The sequence below is a fragment of the Leucopleurus acutus genome (assembly GCF_964270905.1).
Source record: "Leucopleurus acutus genome assembly, chromosome: 4".
Lineage (NCBI taxonomy): Eukaryota > Metazoa > Chordata > Mammalia > Artiodactyla > Delphinidae > Leucopleurus > Leucopleurus acutus.
In genome coordinates, this window is record NC_139146.1 from 151,711,151 (window position 1) to 151,735,025 (window position 23,875).

At 41.2% G+C, this 23,875-nt stretch overlaps 1 protein-coding gene across 3 annotated transcripts in view; it reads right to left on the reverse strand.

Annotated features, from left to right (window-relative positions):
• The window catches only part of TMA16 (translation machinery associated 16 homolog), a 46,754-nt gene that overhangs the window by 11,613 nt on the left and 11,266 nt on the right, over positions 1 to 23,875 (reverse strand). For all 3 annotated transcript variants that reach the window (XM_082838702.1, XM_082838703.1, XM_082838701.1), the window contains exon 2: positions 19,536 to 19,648. In XM_082838702.1, the coding sequence (XP_082694828.1) occupies positions 19,536 to 19,648 (113 nt within the window). The remainder of the gene's footprint in view (positions 1 to 19,535; positions 19,649 to 23,875) is intronic.

A 23,875-nucleotide genomic window follows, 5' to 3' on the forward strand; every position in this document is an offset into this window, starting at 1 on the left:
AAATCACTGGAACAAAATTCTTAGAAATGCACAACCTGCCAAGACTGAATCAGGAAGAAATAGAAAATATGAACAGACCAATCACAAGCACTGAAATTGAACCTGTGATTAAAAATCTTCCAACAAACAAAAGCCCAGGACCCGATGGGCTTCACAGGCGAATTCTATCAAACATTTAGAGAAGAGCTAACACCTATCCTTCTCAAACTCTTCCAAAATATAGCAGAGGGAGGAACACTCCCAAATTCATTCTCTGAGGCCACCATCACCTTGATACCAAAACCGGACAAGGATGTCACAAAAAAAGAAAACTACAGGCCAATATCACTGATGAACATAGATGCAAAAATCCTCAACAAAATGCTAGCAAACAGAATCCAACAGCACATTAAAAGGACCATACACCATGATCAAGGGGGGTTTATTCCAGGAATGCAAGGATTCTTCAATATACGCAAATCAATCAATGTGATACACCATATTAACAAACTGAAGGAGAAAAACCATATGATCATCTCAATAGATGCAGAGAAAGCTTTTGACAAAATTCAACACCCATTTATGATAAAAACCCTGCAGAAAGTAGGCAAAGAGGGAACTTTCCTCAACATAATAAAGCCCATATATGACAAACCCACAGCCAACATCATCCTCAATGGTGAAAAACTGAACGCATTTCCACTAAGATCAGGAACAAGACAAGGTTGCCCACTCTCACCACTCTTATTCAATATAGTTATGGAAGTTTTAGCCACAGCAATCAGAGAAGAAAAGGAAATAAAAGGAATCCATATCGGAAAAGAAGAAGTAAAGCTGTCACTGTTTGCAGATGACATGATACTATACATAGAGAATCCTAAAGATGCTACCAGAAAACTACTAGAGCTAATCAATGAATTCGGTAAAGTTGCAGGATACAAAATTAATGCACAGAAATCTCTGGCATTCCTATACACTAATGATGAAATATCTGAAAGTGAAATTAAGAAAACACTCCCATTTACCTTTGCAACACAAAGAATAAAATATCTAGGAATAAACCTACCTAAGGAGGCAAAAGACCTGTATGCAGAAAATTATAAGACACTGATGAAAGAAATTAAAGATGATACAAATAGATGGAGAGATATACCATGTTCTTGGATTGGAAGAATCAACATTGTGAAAATGACTCTACCACCCAAAGCAATCTACAGATTCAATGCCATCCCTATCAAACTACCACTGACATTTTTCACAGAACTAGAACAAAAAATTTCACAATTTGTATGCAAACACAAAAGACCCCGAATAGCCAAAGCAATCTTGAGAATGAAAAACGGAGCTGGAGGAATCAGGCTCCCTGACTTCAGACTATACTACAAGGCTACAGTAATCAAGACAGTATGGTACTGGCACAAAAACAGAAAGATAGATCAATGAAACAGGATAGAAAGCCCAGAGATAAACCCACGCACATACGGTCACCTTATTTTTGATAAAGGAGGCAGGAATGTACAGTGGAGAAAGCACAGCCTCTTTAATAAGTGGTGCTGGGAAAACTGGACAGCTACATGTAAAAGTATGAGATTAGATCACTCCCTAACACCATACACAAAAATAAGGTCAAAATGGATTAAAGACCTAAATGTAAGGCCAGAAACTATCAAACTCTTAGAGGAAAACATAGGCAGAACACTCTATGACATAAATCACAGCAAGATCCTTTTTGACCCACCTCCTAGAGAAATGGAAATAAAAACAAAAATAAACAAATGGGACCCAATGAAACTTAAAAGCTTTTGCACAGCAAAGGAAACCATAAACAAGACCAAAAGACAACTCTCAGAATGGGAGAAAATATTTGCAAATGAAGCAACTGACAAAGGATTAATTTCCAAAATTTACAAGCAGCTCATGCAGCTCAATAACAAAAAAACAAACAATCCAATCCAAAAATGGGAAGGAGACCTAAATAGACATTTCTCCAAAGAACATATACAGACCGCCAACAAACACATGAAAGAATGCTCAACATCATTAATCATTAGGTAAATGCAAATCAAAACTACAATGAGATATCATCTCACACCAGTCAGAATGGCCATCATCAAAAAATCTAGAAACAATACATGCTGGAGAGTGTGTGGTGAAAAGGGAACACTCCTGCACTGCTGGTGGGAATGTGAATTGGTACAGCCACTATGGAGAACAGTATGCAGGTTCCTTAAAAAACTACAAATAGAACTACCATATGACCCAGCAATCCCACTACTGGGCATATACCCTGAGAAAACCATAATTCAAAAAGAGTCATGTACCAAAATATTCATTGCAGCTCTATTTACAATAGCCCGGAGATGGAAACAACCTAAGTGCCCATCATCGAATGAATGGATAAAGAAGATGTAGCACATATATACAATGGAATATTACTCAGCCATAAAAAGAAATGAAATTGAGCTATTTGTAATGAGGTGGATAGACCTAGAGTCTGTCACACAGAGTGAAGCAAGTCAGAAAGAGAAAGACAAATACCGTATGCTAACACATATATATGGAATTTAAGAAAAAAAAATGTCATGAAGAACCTAGGGGTAACACAGGAATAAAAGACACAGACCTACTGCAGAACGGACTTGAGGATATGGGGAGGGGGAAGGGTGAGCTGTAACAAAGCGAGAGAGAGGCATGGACATATGTACACTACCAAATGTAAGGTAGATAGCTAGTGGGAAGCAGCTGCATAGCACAGGGATATCAGCTCGGTGCTTTGTGACCGCCTGGAGGGGTGGGATAGGGAGGATGGGAGGGAGGAAGATGCAAGAGGGAAGAGATATGGGAACATATGTATATGTATAACTGATTCACTTTGTTATAAAGCAGAAACTAACACACCATTGTAAAGCAATTATACCCCAATAAAGATGTTAAAAAAAAAATAAAATGAAAATTTTTTTTTCCTGCTCTGCAATGACTAAATGATACCTATAAAACAAATTGGTTTTGAGAACACAAAAGAAAGCTTGATTATATTTTGTAATATGCAGAATACTTGTGCACAAAATAATGAGGACCTTCTAGAAGACTGAGTGCTGCCACCAAGACCAAAATGCATCACTATCACCTTTTAAACTTCAACAAGAACAAAAGAATGTTTACTTTTCATCCATTTGATAAGAAGTGTAACAAAGAAAAAGAACTCATTTACTCTCAAAAAACTGGTCTAGGGCTTCCCTGGTGGCACAGTGGTTGAGAGTCTGCCTGCCGATGCAGGGAACACGGGTTCGTGCCCCGGTCCGGGAAGATCCCACATGCTGCGGAGCGGCTGGGCCCGTGAGCCATGGCCGCTGAGCCTGCGCGTCCGGAGCCTGTGCTCCGCAACGGGAGAGGCCACAACAGTGAGAGGCCCGCGTACTGCAAAAAAAAAAAAAAAAAAAAAAAAACTGGTCTAGGTGATATATGCCTCCTATTATTGTTATTCTTAATTCTAATTCATTCAGAAAAGTCCTTTGGATGCTAGCTTTTGCAACACTTTATGCTAGCCACTAGGGATACAGCAATGAAGAAAAATAAATCCACTGTCCCTGCCCTAACAAAGCAGACCAGATTTACCCTCCCACTTAAAACAACTAGAAAACTGGAGAACTAAAATGAAGCCTTTTTAATAAAAACTTTTTAGCCACAGAATGGAGAAAATATTCACAAAACAATAACATACCTGCATTAAGAATATACAAATAGTTCTTACTACCTAACTACAGACAAAATTCAAAACCAAAAGGAAAAAGATTTTAACAGACTTTTCATCAAAGACATAAAAGTGAACAAAAAGCACATAAAAATATATCATTAGTCATAAAGAAATACAAATTAAAACCACACTGAGATACTACTGTACACCTACTAGATTGGCTAAAATCTGTCTTAAAACTGAAAATACAACATGTTTGAGAGGAAATGGAGTGAATGTAACTCTTACACATCACTGGGAAAAAAATAAAATGGTACCATCACTGCAGATAATTTTTTATATACTTAAACATTATCCCTACCACATGACTTCATTCTTTTAAACAATTTCTTAAAAACTCAACTTCTTATTTACTTAAACATATATCTTCTGTATGACCCAGCAATCCCAGTTCTAAGAACTGAAAGAAAAATGTTTTATGTCCACAGAAACACCTATACCCTAATGTTCATGGCAGCTTTATCAAAATGTAACAGCAGGGTTGATACTCTTTGCTTAAATGTCAGCTAGTAACGAACTAGGCTTTGAGGGCCATGTGGTTGGTCTGTCATAACTACTCATCTCTGCCACTGTGGCCTCAAAGCAGCTGCAAACAACGTGAAAGGATTGGGCATAGCTGCTTTCCAATAAAACAAACTTTTTTTACAAAAACAGGTGGATGGCCACTTAGTTTGCAGACCCTGAAAAGAGCCAAAAACTATAAACAATCCAAATGACCACCAACAGGTAAATGGATTAAAAAACTGCATATATCCATACAACGGAACACTACTCAGTAATAAAAGAGAAAGACAACAAATTTCACAAACGGTATAACTGAAAACATCTGGCACAAAAATTACATACAGTATGATTCCATTTACATGAAACACTACGGAAGACAAATCTCATCTACCAAAATACAGAGCAAATCAATAGGTGCCAAGGCTAGGGGCGGAGAGCTGAGACTTGACCGGGAAGAGCTTTGGGGAGGATGAAAATGCACTATACGTACACTGATCACAGTGGTTATACCACATATTGCCAAAACCCAGACGCTGTACGCTTCAAATAGGTCTGGTTTGTCGTATCTTATTTATACCGCAGGAGAGAGTCTAGTTAGAAGTCAAGTTTGCTACAGTTCTGAATGAACGCACTGGGAGCCTGAACTACAGTGGGGTGGAGCTGGGATGAAGAAAAGAAGAGAAATCTGAGACTGATTCTCAAAAACAGCTGTTTCCTAGATTCTTACCCATTACACTTAGCTTCTCTCTGTTGATTTTCCATATTAAATAACCTTCATTTGCTATCTAGAGTTCTTTGCTACATACCCAATGGGACAGAATATGAGAGTAGTACACAGCAACAAGATGTCACTACGCTGAGAAGTCATAAAATAAAGCTAAAAGCATGATACAGAATAACTCTTTGCTGCCTATAAACTGTGCACCACTTGAAATGTGCTAGTCCTCAAACCACACTAGTTTCTACGAATAGGAATAGAAGCAGTATTTCATACAGTCCTAAACCAGAGCATTCAAATGCTCAAGGTGAAGAGCATTTGGCTCTACTCTGTGCTGCTACCACGCGTGCAGTATCTTCAGGTAATCAGGCTCCACCTCTAAGAGTCTACCTGACAAATCCCGCAGCTCTACGCCCTAACAATATCCTCCCCCACCTCTCTCACTCCCTAAAAATAAATCTTAGGAAGTAGCACAAAGAACCCTGGATTCTCTGTTAAAGAACAGAGACCAGACCCTCCGGCTGCCTGGCTACCCTTCCTCCTTGTAACACCAAGTACCTTCGGCAGGCGGGCACTACCAGGACGTGGTCATATCCAAGATGGTCCCCACTGCCGATTCTTGCTGGTTTGATACTCACGCCCCTCTCCTCCCTGAGCGTGGCTGGACCTAATGACTCTTTTCTAACAAATAAAATAGTGCAACAGTGATGGATGTCACTTAGAAATGACGTTGCAAACGTTGTCTTCTCTTTTCTTTTTTAAACTGAGGCAGTAAACGGCGCCTTTATTCTGAGGCTAAGTGGCAACAGACTCCCTCCCTTCTAACTGCTCCGCCCTCCATTCGAGGTGGGGGGAGGTAGGGGAGGGAGACAGGCAGCCGCCCCTCCTCTTCCCTCCCACCCTCCCAGGGTTCACTGTCACCCCTCTCTAAAATCACCCTCCTCTCTTGAAAGCTCTTTTTCCCACCAAAGTCCCTAAAGGCTGGGCAAGGCTAACCCCTGCTTCTGCAGTAGGTGGAGCTGATGCTGGAGTAAGAACTGGGCCAGCCCCACCTCTTTCCCCCACAGCCGCTCACTGGGAAGCTGTGTGTGTCGGGCGGTAGGGCGTACAGGCGCTTGGAAGACCCTGCTGACCGCCTCCCACCCGGGCCTCTTCTCACCAGCACAGTCTTCAAAGCACGGTGGGAACGGGGCACGGGGTGGAGAAGGACAAAGGGCCCTTCTTGAAGAGAGCTGTAGAGAGGGGCAAAGGGGATCCCAGCCCAGGGGGGCCCACGGGGTGGGGAAGGCGGAGGACTGGCAGCAGGTCCCAGAGCCTGAGCTGGGGGTCGGCCCTGGGGACGCGGGCTGGGTGAAGGGCACGTCACCTCCCTGGCTCGGGGCTCCTTCCAATCCAGACCATGTGACACCAATGCCCCACCATTTCCTTCGCCTTCTTCACCAGCACTGAAGGCCGTCGGTGGTGGCTGTCATGAAGGACCCTGCAGGCATCTTGCTGGAACTGTCACTCCCTCTCGCTCTATCTCAGAGCCTTTGCTCTGGAGGACACATGCTGCCACGTGGTGAGCAGCTCACGTGGTGAGTAGCTCACGTGGTAGGGAACTGATGTCTCCAGCCAACAGCTGCCACAACAGGTCTGTCGACCACCATGTAAATAGCCTGGAAGCAAAACCTCTCCCTATCAAGCCCTGCGATGATGCGGCCCCAGCCAACACCTTGACTGTAACCTTGCGAGAGACCCTGAGCCCAAAGCACCCAGTTAAGTGGCTCTGGGATTCCTGACAGAGGAACTGTTTTTGTTTCAAGCTGCTGAGTAAAGCAGTACCTGCTAACTGCTATTTCTTTCTAAGACATCACATGCACCTGACGTTCAAGGCCAAGTCCTGTTGGTACCTCTTCTATCATCTTGCTTACAGCTGCCACTACAGTCTGAGTATCTTGTCACCAGGCATCTTTTGAAAATATGCAATTCTCCATTTCTGTCTTGCTGGAAGTACTGCTCTAAGGCAGGGAGATGAGCTGCATTTCAAAATGCTATTTGTGACCACGCTCCCACTTAACTGAACAGGACTCACGGTCACTGATGCTGCTAGTCATGACAAGTGTAAGCCTGTTTCATAAAATGTTAGACACTATTAAAACTGTACATTTGTTTGCTTCTGGGGCCATGACTGCTACACTGATGACTTCTTTAAAATAAATTAAGAAAAAAGAGAAAGCTCAGCCTGTTTAAAACATCAACCAAGCACAAAAAATTAAATATTGTTCAACTCTGTACTATTAAAATAGAACCTTGGCCAACAACAGAACTTCTTTAGGACAAGTTTTATATATGAGATTAGCATGTTGTTCTGCTTTACCCTTAGGTAATTTTTCTGTAATGCTGACTGTAAATCAACATTAAATCAGTGCATAAGATCCTGAATATAAATAACAACATATAAACATCACAAGTATTTACAGTGAACTGAAGTACTTAATCATATTCTAAAGCGTTATTTCTGAAAATACTGCATGTATACCACTGGTACTATGTAAGGTAATTTTAGGTAGTTCATATACAGAGAATTAAATAATCTTTAATCAAATGGTAAGCAAGTTACTTTTCCCGTCATTTTCTTTGCACCCTTTCCGATTACATTAAGGAGAAAACTTAGTTTAATGTCAGTTCATTTTACAAGTCTTCCAACCTTTGCCAAATCTTTCCCCCAAAAATAAGCAAACATGCCTCAAGCTCAAACCACTCAGGGAAGATAATAGTATTTACTTGGTTTTAACAGAGATAAAATGTCTCCTTTAAAAACAATATTTGAGGGAAAATTATTTTTAAAGAATTAAAGAATACTACACATCAATGCCTGAACCAGCAGCAACAGCATCAATATTACTGGAAACTTGTCAGAAATGCAACATCTTGGCCCTTTCCCAGACTTTCTGAATGGAAACCTCTAGGAATGAGGCCCAAAAATCTATTTTAATACACCTTACAGGTGCATCTCATGTATACTAAAGTTTGTGAGATACTGATATAGGTGATAGCAAAATCATGTAAGTGGTATATCATGTCAAAAAGATACAGAAAAGAGAGGACCTTCAAGATGGCAGAGGAGTAAGACGTGGAGATCACCTTCCTCCCCACAGATACATCAAAAATACATCTGCATGTGGAACAACTCCTACAGAACACCTACTGAACGCTGGAAGAAGACCTCAGACCTCCCAAAAGGCAAGAAACTCCCCACGTACCTGGGTAGGGCACAAGAAAACACAGAGACAAAAGAATAGGGACGGGACCTGCACCAGTGGGAGGGAGCTGTGAAGGAGGAAAAGTTTCCACACACTAGGAGCCCCTTCGCGGGCGGAGACTACGGGAGGCGGAGGGGGGAGCTTCGGAGCCGCGGAGGAGAGCGCAGCAACAGGGGTGCAGAGGGCAAAGCGGAGAGATTCCCGCAGAGGATCGGTGCCGACCGGCACTCACCAGCCCGAGAGGCTTGTCTGCTCACCGCCGGGGCGGGCGGGGGCTGGGAGCTGAGGCCGGAGCGCAGGGAGAGGACTGGGGTTGGCGGCTTGAACATAGCCTGAAGGGGTTAGTGCACCACAGCTAGCCGGGAGGGAGTCCGGGGAAAAGTCTGCACCTGCCGAAGAGGCAAGAGACCACTGTTTCAGGGTGCATGAGGAGAGGGGATTCAGAGCACCGCCTAAATGACCTCCAGAGATGGGCATCAGCCACGGCTATCAGTGTGGACACCAGAAACGGGCATAAGACACTAAGATTGCTGCCGCAGACAAGAAGCCTGTGTGCAAGCACAGGTCACTATCCACACCTCCCCTCCAGGGAGCCTCTGTAGCCTACCACGGCCAGGGTCCCGTGATCCAGGGACAACTTCCCCAAGAGAAAACACAGCACAGCTCAGGCTGTCGCAACATCATCCTGGCCTCTGCCGCCACAGGCTCACCCCACATTCCTTGCCCCTCCCTCTCCCAGGCCTGAGTGAGCCAGCCCCCGAATCAGCCACTCCTTTAAACCCCTCCTGTCTGAGCAAACAACAGATGCCAGAGGGCGGCTTAAATGCAGAGGCGGGGCCAAACCCAAAGCTGAACCCCAGGAGCTGTGCAAACAACGAAGAGAAAGGGAAATTTCTCCCAGCAGCCCCAGGAGCAGCAGATTAGATTTCCACCAACAACTTGATGTACCTTGCATCTGTGGAATACCTGAATAGAAAACGAATCAGCCCAAAATTGAGGAGGTGGACTTTGGGAGCAACTGTAGACTTGGGGTTTGCTGTAAGTGACTGATCAGTTTCTGATTTTTATGTCTTTATCTTAGTTTAGTTTTTAGCACTTGTTATGGTTGGTGGACTCGTTTATTGATTTCGATGCTCTCCTTTTTATTATTTTAATATTATTTTTTTATTTTAATAACTTTATTTTATTTATTTTACTTATTTTTTCCTTTCTTTCTTTTTTTCTCTCCCTTTCTCTAAGCTGTGTAGCTCACAGGATCTTGGTGCTCCAGCCAGCTGACAGGCCTGAGCCTCGGAGATGGAGGAGCCAAGCTCAGGACATTGGTCCACAAGAGACCTCCCAGCACCACATAATATCAACTGGCGAGAGCTCTCCCAGAGATCTATGTCTCAATGCTAAGATCCAGCTCCACTCAATGACCAGCAAGCTCCAGTGCTGGACACCCCATGCCAAACAACTAGCAAGACAGGAACACAACCCCACCAATTAGCAGAGAGGCTACCTAAAATCATAATAAGGTCACAGACACCCCAAAACACACCACCAGACAGGGTTCTGACCACCAGGAAGACAAGATACAGCCTCATCCACCAGAACACAGGCACCAGTCCCCTCCACAAGGAAGCCTACACAACCAACTGAACCAACCTTGGCCACTGGGGGCAGACACCAAAAACAATGGGAACTACGAACCTGCAGGCTGCAAAAAGGAGACCCTAAACAGAGTAAGTTAAGCAAAATGAGAAGACAGAAAAACACACAGCAGATGAAGGAGCAAGGTGAAAACCGACCAGACCAAACAAGAGGAAACAGGCATCCACCTGAAAAAGAATTCAGAGTAATGATAGTAAAGATGATCCAAAATCATGGAAACAGAACAGAGAAAATACAACAAATGTTTAACAAGGACCTAGAACTAAAGAGAAAACAAATAATGATGAACACTACAATAAATGAAATTAAAAATTCTCTAGAAGGAATCAACAGCAGAATAACTGAGGCAAAAGAACAGATAACTGACCTGGAAGATAAAATAGTAAAACTAACTACCGCAGAGCAGAATAAAGAAAAAATAATGAAAAGAATTGAAGACAGTCTCAGAGACCTCTGGGACAACATTAAATGCACCAACATTCGAATTGTAGGGGTCCCAGAAGAAGAAGAGAAAAAGAAAGGGAATGAGAAAATATTTGAAGAGATTGTAGTTGAAAACTTCCCTAATATGGGAAAGGAAACAGGCAATCAAGTCCAGGAAGCATAGAGAGTCCCATACAGGATAAATGCAAGGAGAGAAACGCCAAAACACTAATCAAACTATCAAAAATTAAATACGAAGAAAAAATATTAAAAGCAGCAAGGGAAAACAACAAATAACATACATAGCAATCCCCATAAGGTGAACAGCTGATCTTTCAGCAGAAACTCTGCAAGCGAGAAGGGAGTGGCAGGAAATATTTAAAGTGATGAAAGGGAAAAACCTACAACCAAGATTACTCTACCCAGCAAGGGTCTCATTCAGATGCGATGGAGAAATTAAAACCTTTACTGACAAGCAAAAGCTAAGAGAATGCAGCACCACCAAACCAGCTTTACAACAAATGTTAAAGAAACTTGTCTAGGCAGAAAAAAAAAAGGAAAAGACCTACAATAACAAACCCAAAACAATTAAGAAAATGGTACTAGGAACATACATATCGATAATTACCTTGAATGTAAACAGATTAAATACTCCAACCAAAAGACACAGACTGGCTGAATGGATACAAAAACAAGACCCATATATATGCTGTCTACAAGAGACCCACTTCAGATCTAGGGACACATACAGACTGAAAGTGAGGGGATGGGTAAAACATATTCCATGCAAATGGAAATCAAAAGAAAGCTGGAGTAGCCATTCTCATATCAGACAAAATAGACTTTAAAATAAAGACTATTACAAGAGACAAAAAAGGACACTACATAATGATCAAGGGATCAATCCAAGAAGAAAATGTAACAATTGTAAACATTTAGGCTTCCCTGGTGGCACAGTGGTTGAGAGTCCGCCTGTCGATGCAGGGGACACGGGTTCGTGCCCCAGTCCGGGAAGATTCCGCATGCCACAGAGCGGCTGGGCCCGTGAGACATGGCCGCTGAGCCTGCGCCTCCGGAGCCTGTGCCCCACCAACGGGAGAGGCCACAACAGTGAGAGGCCGCGCAAAACAAATAAACAAACAAAATACCTAGAAACAAATGACAATGAAAAAACACGACGACCCAAAACCTATGGGATGTAGCAAAGCAGTTCTAAGAGGGAAGTTTATAGCAATACAATCCTACCTCAAGAAACAAGAAAAATCTCAAATAAACAACCTCAGCTTACACCTAAAGCAATTAGAGAAAGAAGAACAAAAAAACCCCAAAGTTAGCAGAAGGAAAGAAATCATAAAGATCAGATCAGATATAAAGAAAAGAAACGACCACAAATATTAATAAAACTAAAGGTTGGTTCTTTGTGGAAACAAACAAAATTGACAAACCATCAGCCAGCCTCATCAAGATAAAAAGGGAGAAAACTCAAATCAACAGAATTAGAAATGAAAAAGAAGTAACAACTGACACTGCAGAAATACAAAGGATCATGAGAGATTACTACAAGCAACTACATGCCAATAAAATGGACAACCTGGAAGAAATGCACAAACTCTTAAAAAAGCACAACCTTCTGAGGCTGAACCAGGAAGAAATCGAAAATATAAACAGACCAATCACAAGCACTGAAATTGAACCTGTGATTAAAAATCTTCCAACAAACAAAAGCCCAGGACCCGATGGCTTCACAGGTGAATTCTATCAAACGTTTAGAGAAGAGCTAACACCTATCCTTCTCTAACTCTTCCAAAATATAGCCAAAGGGGGAACACTCCCAAACTCATTCTACGAGGCCACCATCACCGATACCAAAACCAGACAAAGATGTCACAAAAAAAAGAAAACTACAGGCCAATATCACTGATGAACATAGATGCAAAAATCCTCAATAAAATACTAGCAAACAGAATCCAACAGCACATTAAAAGAATCATACACCATGATCAAGTGGGGTTTATCCTAGAAATTCAAGGATTCTTCAGTATACGCAAATCAATCAATTTGATACACCATATTAACAAATTGAAGGAAAAAAAACATATGATAATCTCAATAGATGCAGAAAAACCTTTTGACAAAATTCAACACCCATTTATGATAAAAACCCTCCAGAAAGTAGGCATAGAGGGAACTTACCTCAACATAATAAAGGCCATATATGACAAACCCACAGCCAACATAGTTCTCAATGGTGAACACTGAAACCATTTCCACTAAGATCAGGAACAAGACAAGGTTGCCCACTCTCACCACTATTATTCAACATAGTTTTGGAAGTTTTAGCCACAGCAATCAGAGAAGAAATAAAAGGAATCCAAAATCGGAAAAGAAGTAAAACTGTCACTGTTGGCAGATGACATGATACTATACATAGAGAATCCTAAAGATGCTACCAGGAAACTACTAGAACTAATCAGTGAATTTGGTCAAGTAGCAGGATACAAAATTAACACACACAAATCTCTTGCATTCCTATACACTAATGATGAAAAATCTGAAAGTGAAATTAAGAAAACACTCCCATTTACCACTGCAAGAAAAATAATAAAATACCTAGGAATAAACCTACCTAAGGAGACAAAAGACCTATATGCAGAAAAATATAAAACACTGATGAAAGAAATTAAAGATGATACAATGATATGGAGAGAGATACCATGTTTGGATAGGAAGAATCAACATTGTGAAAATGACTATACTACCCAAAGTAATCTGCAGATTCAATGCAATACCTATCAAACTACCAATGGCATTTTTCACAGAACTAGAACAAAAAATTTCACAATTTGTATAGAAACACAAAAGACCCCAAATAGCCAAAGCAATCTTGAGAAAGAAAAACGCAGTTGGAGGAATCAGCCTCCCTGACTTCAAACTATACTACAAAGCTAGAGTAATCAAGACAGTATGGTACTGGCACAAAAACAGAAACACAGATCAACAGAACAGGAGAGAAAGCCCAGAGATAAACCCATGCACATATGGTCACCTTATCTTTGATAAAGGAGGCAAGAATATAAAATGGATAAAAGACAGCCTCTTTAATAAGTGGTGCTGGGAAAACTGGACAGCTACATGTGAAAGAATGAAAATAGAACACTCCCTAACACCATACAAAAAATAAACTCAAAATGGACTAAAGACCTAAATGTAAGGCCAGACACTATAAACCTCTTAGAGGAAAACGTAGGCAGAACACTCTATGACATAAATTACAGCAAGATCCTTTTTGACCCACCTCCTAGAGTAATGGAAATAAAAACAAAAATTAAAAAATGGGACCTAATGAAACTTAAAAGCTTTTGCACAGCAAAAGAAACCTTAAACAAGACGAGAAGACAACCCTCAGAATGGGAGAAAATATTCGCAAATGAAGCAACTGACAAAGGATTAATCTCCAAAATTTACAAGCAGATCATGCAGCTCAATATCAAAATAACAAACAACCCAATCCAAAAATGGGCTGAAGACCTAAATAGACATTTCTCCAAAGAAGATATATAGATTGCCAACAAACACATGAAAGGATGCTCAACATCACTAATCATTAGAGAAATGCAAATGAAAACTACAAGGAGGTATCACCTCACACTGGTCATAATGACCATCATCAAAAAATCTACAAACAATAAATGCTGGAGAGGGTGTGGAGATAAGGGAACCCTCTTGCACTGTTGGTAGGAATGTAAATTGATACAGCCACTATGGAGAACAGTATGGAGGTTCCTTAAATAACTAAAAATAGAACTACCATACGACCCAGCAATCCCACTACTGGGCATATACCCTGAGAAAACCATAATTCAAAAAGAGTCATGTACCACAATGTTCATTGCAGCTCTATTTACAATAGCCAGGACATGGAAGCAACCTAAGTGTCCATCGACAGCTGAATGGATAAAGATGTGGCACATATATACAATGGAATATTACTCAGCTATAAAAAGAAATGAAGCCGAGTTATTTGTAGTGAGGTGGATGGACGTAGAATCTGTCATACAGAGTGAAGTAAGTGAAAAAGAGAAAAACAAATACAATATGCTAACACGTATATATGGAATGTAAAAAAAAATGGTTCTGAAGAACCTAGGGGCAGGACAGGAATAAAGACACAGACATAGAGAAGGGACTTAAGGACACAGGGAGGGGGAAAGGTAAGCTGGGACGAAGTGAGAGAGAAGCATTGACATATATACACTACCAAATGTAAAACAGATAGCTAGTGGGAAGCAGCCACATAGCACAGGGAGATCAGCTCAGTGCTTTGTGACCACCTAGAGGGGTGGTATAGGGAGGGTGGGAGGAAGACGCAAGAGGGAGGGCACAGGGGGATATAAGTATACGTATAGCTGATTCACTTTATTATACAGCAGAAACTAACACAACAATGTAAAGCAATTATACTCCAATAAACATGTTAAAAAAACAAACAATTCATGAAAGTGATACATAGATAACTGATGTTTGAAAACTACTGTTTTAAAACAATATTATTCTAATAACCCTTAATTACAAAAAAAGACCCTCCCTTACAAAAAAGAAAGAAAATTCAAGCATACTATCATAGCACTTGACTATTCTTTTTGTTTGTTTGTTTTGTTTTTTGTTTTGTTTTTTTTTGCAGTACGCGGGCCTCTCACTGTTATGGCCTCTCCCGCTGCGGAGCACAGGCTCCGGACGCGCAGGCTCAGCGGCCATGGCTCACGGGCTCAGCCGCTACACGGCATGTGGGATCCTCCTGTACCGGGGCACAAACCCGCGTCCCCTGCATCGGCAGGCGGACTCTCAACCATTGCGCCACCAGGGAAGCCCAGCACTTGACTATTCTTTTCAAGAAAACTTCTAGCCAAATCACTATAAAGCAGCTAACCCCTACTGGCCTTGGCCAAGGAACCAATATTTAACAATGAAAGTGCTGGTTTCTATCAGCTAGTATGCGAATGTATGTAGCATTCATTAAAATGCTAAGGCTGGGAAAAAATATTTGCAAATGAAGCAATGGACAAAGGATTAATCTCCACAATATACAAACAGCTCACGGAGCTCAATATCAAAAAAAAAAAAAAACCAATTAAAACATGGGTGGAAGACCTAAATAGACATTTCACCAAAGAAGACATACAGACGGCCAAGAGGCATATGAAAAGATGCTCAACATCACTAATTAATTTAGAGAAATGCAAATCAAAACTATAATGAGGTATCACCTCACACCGGTCAGAATGGCCATCATCAAAAATTCTGCAAGCAATAAATGCTGGAGAGGGTATGGAGAAAAGGGAACCCTTTTGCACTGTTGGTGGGAATGTAAATTGATGTAGCCACTATGGAGAATAGTATGAAGGTTCCTTAAAAACTAAAAATAGAACTACCATATGACCAGGCAATCCCACTACTGGGAATATACCCTGAGAAAACGGTAATTCAAAAGGACACATGTACCCCAATGTTCACTGCAGCACTAATTACAATAGCCAGGACATGGAAACAACCTAAATGTCCAATGATACATGAATGGATAAAGAAGATGTGGCACATATATGCAATGGAATATTACTCAGCCATAAATAGGAATGAAATTGGGTCATTTGTAGAGATGTGGATGGACCCAGAGTCTGTCATAGAGAGTGAAGTAAACCAGAAAGAGAAAAACAAATATCATACATTAACGCATATGTGTGGATTCTAGAAAAATGGTACAGGTGAACCTATCTGCAGGGCAAGAAGAGACAGAGACATAGAGAATGGACATGTGGACACAGTGGGGGAAGGGGAGGGTGGGACGAACTGGGAGATTAGGTTTGACATAAATACACTACCATCTATAAAACAGATAGCTAGTGGAACCTGCTGTATAGCACAGGGAGCTCAGCTCGGTGCTATGTGATGACCTAGATGTTGGTGGAAGGGGAGGAGGGAGGTCCAAGAGGGAGGGGATACATGTATACATATAGTTGATTCACTTCATTGTACAGCAGAAACTAACACAACATTGTAAAGCAATTTTACTCCAATAAATAAATAAAAATAAAATAAGATGAAGATGTACTCTTTATATTCCAAACTCCACCCCCCCAAAAAAAGTGCTAAGGCTATTCTAAAATAATCTAAATGATGATTTCTATTTTGATTTCGTAACTTCATTTTAAGGAATTTTTAAATTTGATCCCATAGCAGTTCCTGGGGACTCTCAGCACCCACAGATGGAGGGAAAATAGGCAAATTACAGTGCGGGATGCTGATCAGAGAAGGGTGGCTAAGGGATAGGAAGGGGAGAAAAGAAGGGGCAGCATACACATATTTAGTTTTCCTAAGAAGAAAATTTTCCTATGAATTCTTCACATCAAGAATATAGGCCAATTTTCAGAATGGCAGAATAAGAACTTAAAAAAATCTACTCCTCCATAAAAGCAAGAGAACACTGATAAACTTGTCAAAATCAACCTTTTCAGAAGTATAAAAATTAACCAGTCTTACAACAATCCAAGGTCCATTTATTTACTCAAGAAAAACGACCCAATCTCAGTAAGAAGAGTAATCTCTGTGGTGTTTTAATCCCATCCCCCTCTTCCCAGCTCTGCAGTAGACTTGAAAACCAACAGACTAGCAACTTATGGTAGTTGTTAAAAGCCATCCTCCTAGCAGCCACTAGAACAGATTGGGTTTGGAATTCCCCAAAAGCTTCATCCTGAGAGTTGTCACCATCTGACCCAACCAGCAGCAGACTGAACAGCTCCGTTCTCAGAATTACTTTATGTCATCTAACTCAGAGCTAACTCTGTGGAAGCAGCCCTATCCCCAGGTTGTTTCTCAGAAACAATCTCAGCAGCAGCTGTCTAACACAGCAGCTGCCTGAGTGATATTACCAGTTGGGGGCTAACAAAAGGATGACCAAAAAAATTTAAAAGGAAAAATTAAGGAATGGAAGGCCCACAGAGGGCTTTGAAAAGCTAGCTCCAACATACTCCTGGGAATCTAGAATGATATATGTACATTCAGGACTGTGTTTGTACCAAAGGAGGATCTGAGAAGGTCCTACTCTCTCACCTCTGGGTAACCCTGAGGCTCTGTGCAAATGAGAAATGAAGTCTATAAACTGCCTACTGGAGCACTGAAAGCATATCCAACAGACTAACATAGCCCCTCAATAAAGGCTGACTCATTAGTTGAAGGCAATTAAAGAAATCCCTGTCCAAACATTAGCTGACCACTAACTCAACAGAAACTGCAAAGGCCACACACAACAAAAAGGCTTTACAAAATTAGTCCAGGAAAGTCACAAAGCAAACAGCAACAACACAACAGCAAACCTGACTGAGGCTGGGGGTAGGGCATGTCTGATTAACAAGATTGTCAAACTGCTTAAAATGTCCAGTTTTGAACAAAAAAGTACAAAAAATTAGGAGACCCACGAACAAACAGGAAAGTAGGGCCCATACTCAGGGGTTAAAAATAGCATACAATAGAAACTGTTCCTGAGGTAGTCCAGAGGGTTGGACCTATGGACAAAGACAAGCAAATATCAGAACAAGTCAGTTGAAATTATCCAATCTGAGCAACAGAAAGGGGACACCCTTTCAGAAACATACAACATATGCATAATGGGAGTCACAGGAGAGGAGAGAGAGGACCAAAAGGATATTTGAAAAAATAATGGCCCCAAACTTCCCAATTCGATGAAAAACATTAACCTACATGCCTCAGAAGCTTAACAAACTTCATGGTGGATGAACTCAGAGATCCACACCTAGGCTTATCATTGTCAAACTACTGACAGTCAAGGAGGATATCTTGAAAGATCAGGAGGAAAGTGACTCATCACATACAAGGGATCCTCAATAAGATTAACAGCTGACTCCTAATCAGAACCCTGGAGGCCAAAGGCCAAGGGGTGACTTCCAAGTGTTGAACAGGAAGGCTATGAACCAAGAATTCTATACACAGTGGAACTGCAAAATGAAGCACAGTCTACAGAAATGAAAGAAAAATTAAAGACGTTCTCAGATAAACAAAAATGAGAGAATCTTGTCATTTTCAGACCTGCCTTATGAGAAACACTAAAGGGAGTCCTTCTGGCCAAAATGAAAGGACAGTAAATAGTAATTTGAATCCACATGAAAAAATAAGGAGGCACCAATGAAAAAAGGTAATTACATAGGTAAATAAATAGAAAAGACAGTATAAATGTATTTTTGTTTGTAACACTTTTCTTGTCCTAACTTATGATAACTGCATAAACATGATAATTATGAAATTATAAGCTTACGGTATATAAAGATGTAACTTATATGACAATAATAGTACAAAGAAAGGGGTCATGGAGCTATAGTGGAGCAAGTTTTTTCCATACTATTGAAATTAACTTGACATTAACCTGAACTAGGTTGTTTTCAGTTTTAAGATGTGAATTGAAATTTCCAGAGCAACAACTAAGAAAACAATGCAAGAAAATATATATATATACAGTGCTCTCCATTTTACTAAATAAAATTACTAAATCAATTCTCAGCGTTAATCCAACAAATGACACAGGTTGATCAGTGTTTTCTCTTTGAAACGCTATCTTTTTTTCCCTCTTTCTCAGGCTTCCTTGTCAGAGCCTCCCCATTTCTCCAACTTCTGAATGGTAGGGGCCTCTGGACTCAATCCTTGACGCTCCTCTCTCTCTCTTATCTTCATTTAATTGGTAGGTGATCTTATCCAGTCTCTCGACTTCGAGTTCCAGCTAGACACTGATGGCTCCCAAATCTGTGTCTACATCCCTAACCTATCCTCTGAGCCCCAGACCCAGGACACTCAACTGCCCATTCTATCTCTTGTCTTCCACATCTAATGGGCACTTTAACCTACTTGCCTAATATATGTCTGCATGGCTCACTGCCTCACACCTTTCAGCTCTCTGCTCAAATGTAAGGTCTTCAGAGAAGCCTTCCACGACTATCTTACGTAAAACAGAACCTCTCCCTCACTCTGTATCCCATAATCCTTTAAAATTTTCCTTCACTGCCCGCATCACAACCCATTTATATTTATATATCTGTTTTAGGTAAGCTTTAAGAGCTGAATCCTCGTTCACTGTTTTACCTTAGTGCACAGAACATACTTAGACATTTATTAAAGGAAGAGAAAGGAATACTGATTAGGAATAAATATATAAAAGGGCTTTTCACCAATGCATAATACAAACAATGAAGACACTTACTTTTCCTTTTTTTCTTGTTTGTGGGCCTCTCTCGTAATTTGAGCCGCTTTTCTACTGTATGGATGGATGACTTTTTTTTCTTGTCCTACACTTTTTCCCTTTGGTGCTTTAGGCTAAAATGTAGAGAAACATATGGCACACACAGTCAGATACATAAATGACTTCTCTCAAAAAATTTTCTTTATAAATAAAACTTTTAAACAGTAATATAACAGAAATACTGTGAGTCAGAAATACTACACTACGAATCAGGAGAAACGCCAGACTCAAAGTCTTTGTTTCCATGCTCCTAACAGAAATGATATACATACAGTTGACCCTTGAACATCGGTTTGAAATGCATGGGTCCACTTAAACACAGATTGATTTTTTTCCCACAGTAAATACTACAGTGCTACATGATCCACGGTTATGGAGGAACTGCATATATGGAGGGCCGACTATAAATTACATGCAGATTTTTGACTGTATGGAGGATCAGTGCCCCTAACCTTGCATTGTTCAAGGGTCAACTGTATTCAGAACTATTCTCCATTAATGTAAGAACAGAAAGAAAGGCACAGAGTCAATGAACTAGTTCTTCAACTGTTCCAGCTTCAAAGCAGATACAAAGAATGCAGATAGTGAGAAGACTCATGGTTGGAAATTTGCATCAAAGTTAAGAAAGTTGAAAGAGGGCAGAAGGAACACAGGATGTTAATGCGAGCCCGACTGCAGAAGCTGCACGTGGAACGCTGGGCAGTGAATAAAGCAAATCAAACTTGGGCTCACAGGAGATGAGGAACAGAGGAAATAATATAAGCCATCTCGAAATTAGCACATCCCATTCAAGCCTTATGCCAGTTAACTAGGTCCTCTAAACTAGTTATCTAGTATTTCAGTAACTTTTTATTCCTACATAATTCTGTATCTTATATCTGACCTATATTACTTAGGAATTTTGTTTGGCTCCCTATAATAGAAAGCCAAAAAGTAGTGGCTTAACCCAGATAAAGTTTAGCTGTCTCATGTAAAAAGGAGCTGGAGGTTCTGTTCCACAAAGCCCTGAGATCCAAACTCCTTCCACCTTGTTATCCTACTATCCTTAGGCTGTAACCTCGTATCTATCCAGAGTTCAAAATGGCTTAAAAGCAGGTCTACACTCCAGCCAGTGAGAAGTGGAAAAGAAAATCAAAACACATATTCCATCTATATTATATGTAAGGGAGGATTACATAAGCGGTTAGTAAATATAATCTTTATTCTCAGAAAAAATACAGGATTACAGAAGAAAAAGAGGCATTAGCTAACATACCTAATTCTCAAAAAGGTCATGTTTCTAGAATATTCTCTTCAAACCTACTGTCACTGTCTTAATTCAGTCTCATGATCTTTCATGATTAGGATGGCCTTTAGGTTCTCACTGCTAGTTCTTTTTCATTGGAAGTGACAGAGCTTATCTTCCTAGAACACTAATTAGTAAAGTCCTTCTCCCCTGCTAAAGAGCTGCACTAACTCAGGCCCTAAATCCTTAACGTGGAAAACAATCTACCCCAACCTACTTCTCCAGCATTATATCCCATTCTTCCAAAGATCCTTCATCCCATTCTTACTAACTTCTCACCAATTCTAGAATATACCTTGCTGTTTATTTACATCTGGAGACTATACTTGTTGCTACCTCTGCCTGCAAAATCCATTTCCTTACTTGTCCTTTGACAAGACGCAACTCAAAGTCACTTCCTTTGTAAAACTCTCCAGGCAGAATTAGTTAAAATGACCACCTCACACATGTACTCATTTCATCAACAAATATTTACTGAAATATTTAATATTTACTGCTCACTTCTTGATAAACCTGACCAGAGAAGATTAACTCCAAGTCTGAAACCCAGGATGCCCCTGGAAGCTGTTACAAGTATAGGAGTATAAAGTGTGAAACCATCATAAGAGTATGTGCATTCTTTTGTGTGTCTCTCTGCACATGTGGCGGGGAGGGAGGAAGGAGAAAGGAAGGTGTGAGAAGGAACTTTTGTGCATGAAGTGTGCCCAGCAAACATAAATCAAGTCTGTTTGCGCCCACCTGTAACCCCCTCCCTGAGCGTGAGCTTACGTTATTGACTAGCCTGGGGCAAAAGCGATGAGCTATCAATCCCAAGATTAGGTTATGAAAGGACCCGGGCTCCGTCTTGCCCGCTCTCTTTTGCCCTCTTCTGGCTCACTCTGATGGAGACCAGCTGGCTTGTAGTGAGCTGCCCTACATACACAGGGGCCCCTGTGACAAGTAACTGAGAGAGGCCTCGGCGGACAGGCACTGAAGAACAGAGGCCCTTGGTCCAACAGTCCACGAGGAGCTGAATCCCAACAAGAAAAATGTGAGTGAGCTGGGAAATGGATCATCCACAGCTGTGCCGAGATGAAACCACAGCTTCAGGTTATACCTTGACTGAAACTGGTGAGAAACCTTGATGGAGAGGATCCAGGTAAGGATCCTGATCTGTGACCCAGAAAAAGTATGAGATAATAAATTCTGTTGTTTTAAGTTGATAAATTGTGGGATAGCATGTTAAAGAGATAACTAATGCAAGACCAAAAAATAAAGCAAAGATCTCTTTGAAAAGATATCTTTATTCCAACAAATAAAATGCTTAAAAAAATGAAACAGGGTCACAAAAATCTCAAGAAAAAAAGATGGTTTCTGAAGCTGTAAAACTTAAGTTACAGAGCTGTGTAACGGTTCAGCAGTATGTCCAAGTCTAAAAAAAATTTCCTTTAAAGACTTAAAAACTTTCTTTAGAACAAGAAATACTGATACCGTTGGAGTATAAAAATGTCTGCACAGCTTTAGATCTCAGTTAAAGAACCTCCAAGACTTAGTACAAAGAAAATACAAAAAAACTGAACTTATATTCTGACTCAACAGTAGACTATGATTTCTTATTATAATTTATTCATGAAAAGGTTGCCTCAAGGCATGTTATAAATATATAAGGCACAGAAACATGTATCACAAAATACTAAATTTCAAAACAATTTTATGTTTCAATATATTACTTTAAAAAATAACCAACAAAATACTTCAACAGGGGAAAAGTGAAGTAAAACCCTATCGATGAAAATTAATCTATTAATTACGGTCTACTCAAGCTAAGTATCTCTTAATTAAAAAGCAATTAATCTCCATCAATCAGGGATTGTCCAAATTTATTTTGTAAAACATCTGACAATTCATAAAAATGTACAGAATGTAAACATATAACAAAACTGGGGGGAGAGGGATTTAAGGTGTATTTTCAATTAAAACTCAGTATTTTATGTTTCAAAAAGCACCAAATTAAACTCTCAAAGATACAACAAAAATACATTTTTTTCGTAAGCATCACAGACTACTCTGAATAACAGAAGCTTTCAAAAGTTTCTGGCACCACAGAAATATTCCGGTTAAGAAAACTGATATTGGACCTTGAAGATGGCGGAAGAGTAAGACGCGGAGATCAACTTCCTCCCCACAGATACACCAGAAATACATCTACACGTGGAACAACTCCTACAGAACACCTACTGAAGGCTGGCAGAAGACCTCAGACCTCCCAAAAGGCAAGAAACTCCCCACGTACCCGGGTAGGGCAAAAGAAAAAAAAAGAAGAAGAAAAAACAGACAAAAGAATAGGGACGGCACCTGCACCAGTGGGAGGGAGCTGTGAAGGAGGAAAAGTTTCCACACACTAGGAAGCCCCTTCGCGGGCGGAGACTGCGGGAGGCGGAAGGGGGAGCTTCGAAGCCGCGGAGGCGAGCACAGCAACGGGTGCGGAGGGCAAAGCAGGGAGATTCCCGCACAGAGGATCGGTGCCCACCGGCACTCACCAGCCCGAGAGGCTTGTCTGCTCACCCGCCGGGGCGGGCGGGGCTGCGAGCTGAGGCTCTGAGGCTCGGTTTCGGACGGAGCGAAGGGAGAGGACTGGGGTTGCGGCTTGAACATAGCCTGAAGGGGTTAGTGCACCACGGCTAGCCGGGAGGGAGTCCGGGGAAAAGTCTGCACCTGCCGAAGAGGCAAGAGACTTTTTCTTACCTCTTTGTTTCCTGGTGCGTGAGGAGAGGGGTTTAAGAACGTTGCTTAAAGGAGCGCCAGAGACGGGAGCGAGCCGCGGCTAAAAGCGCAAACCCCAAAGATGGGCGCGAGCCGCGGCTAAAAGCGCGGACCCCAGAGACGGGCGCGAGCCGCGGCTAAAAGCGCGGACCCCAGAGACGGGCGGGAGACGCTAAGGCTGCTGCTGCCGCCACCAAGGGACCTGTGTGCGAACACAGGTCACTCTCCACACCCCTCTTCCGCGGAGCCTGTGCAGCCCGCCACGGCCAGGTTC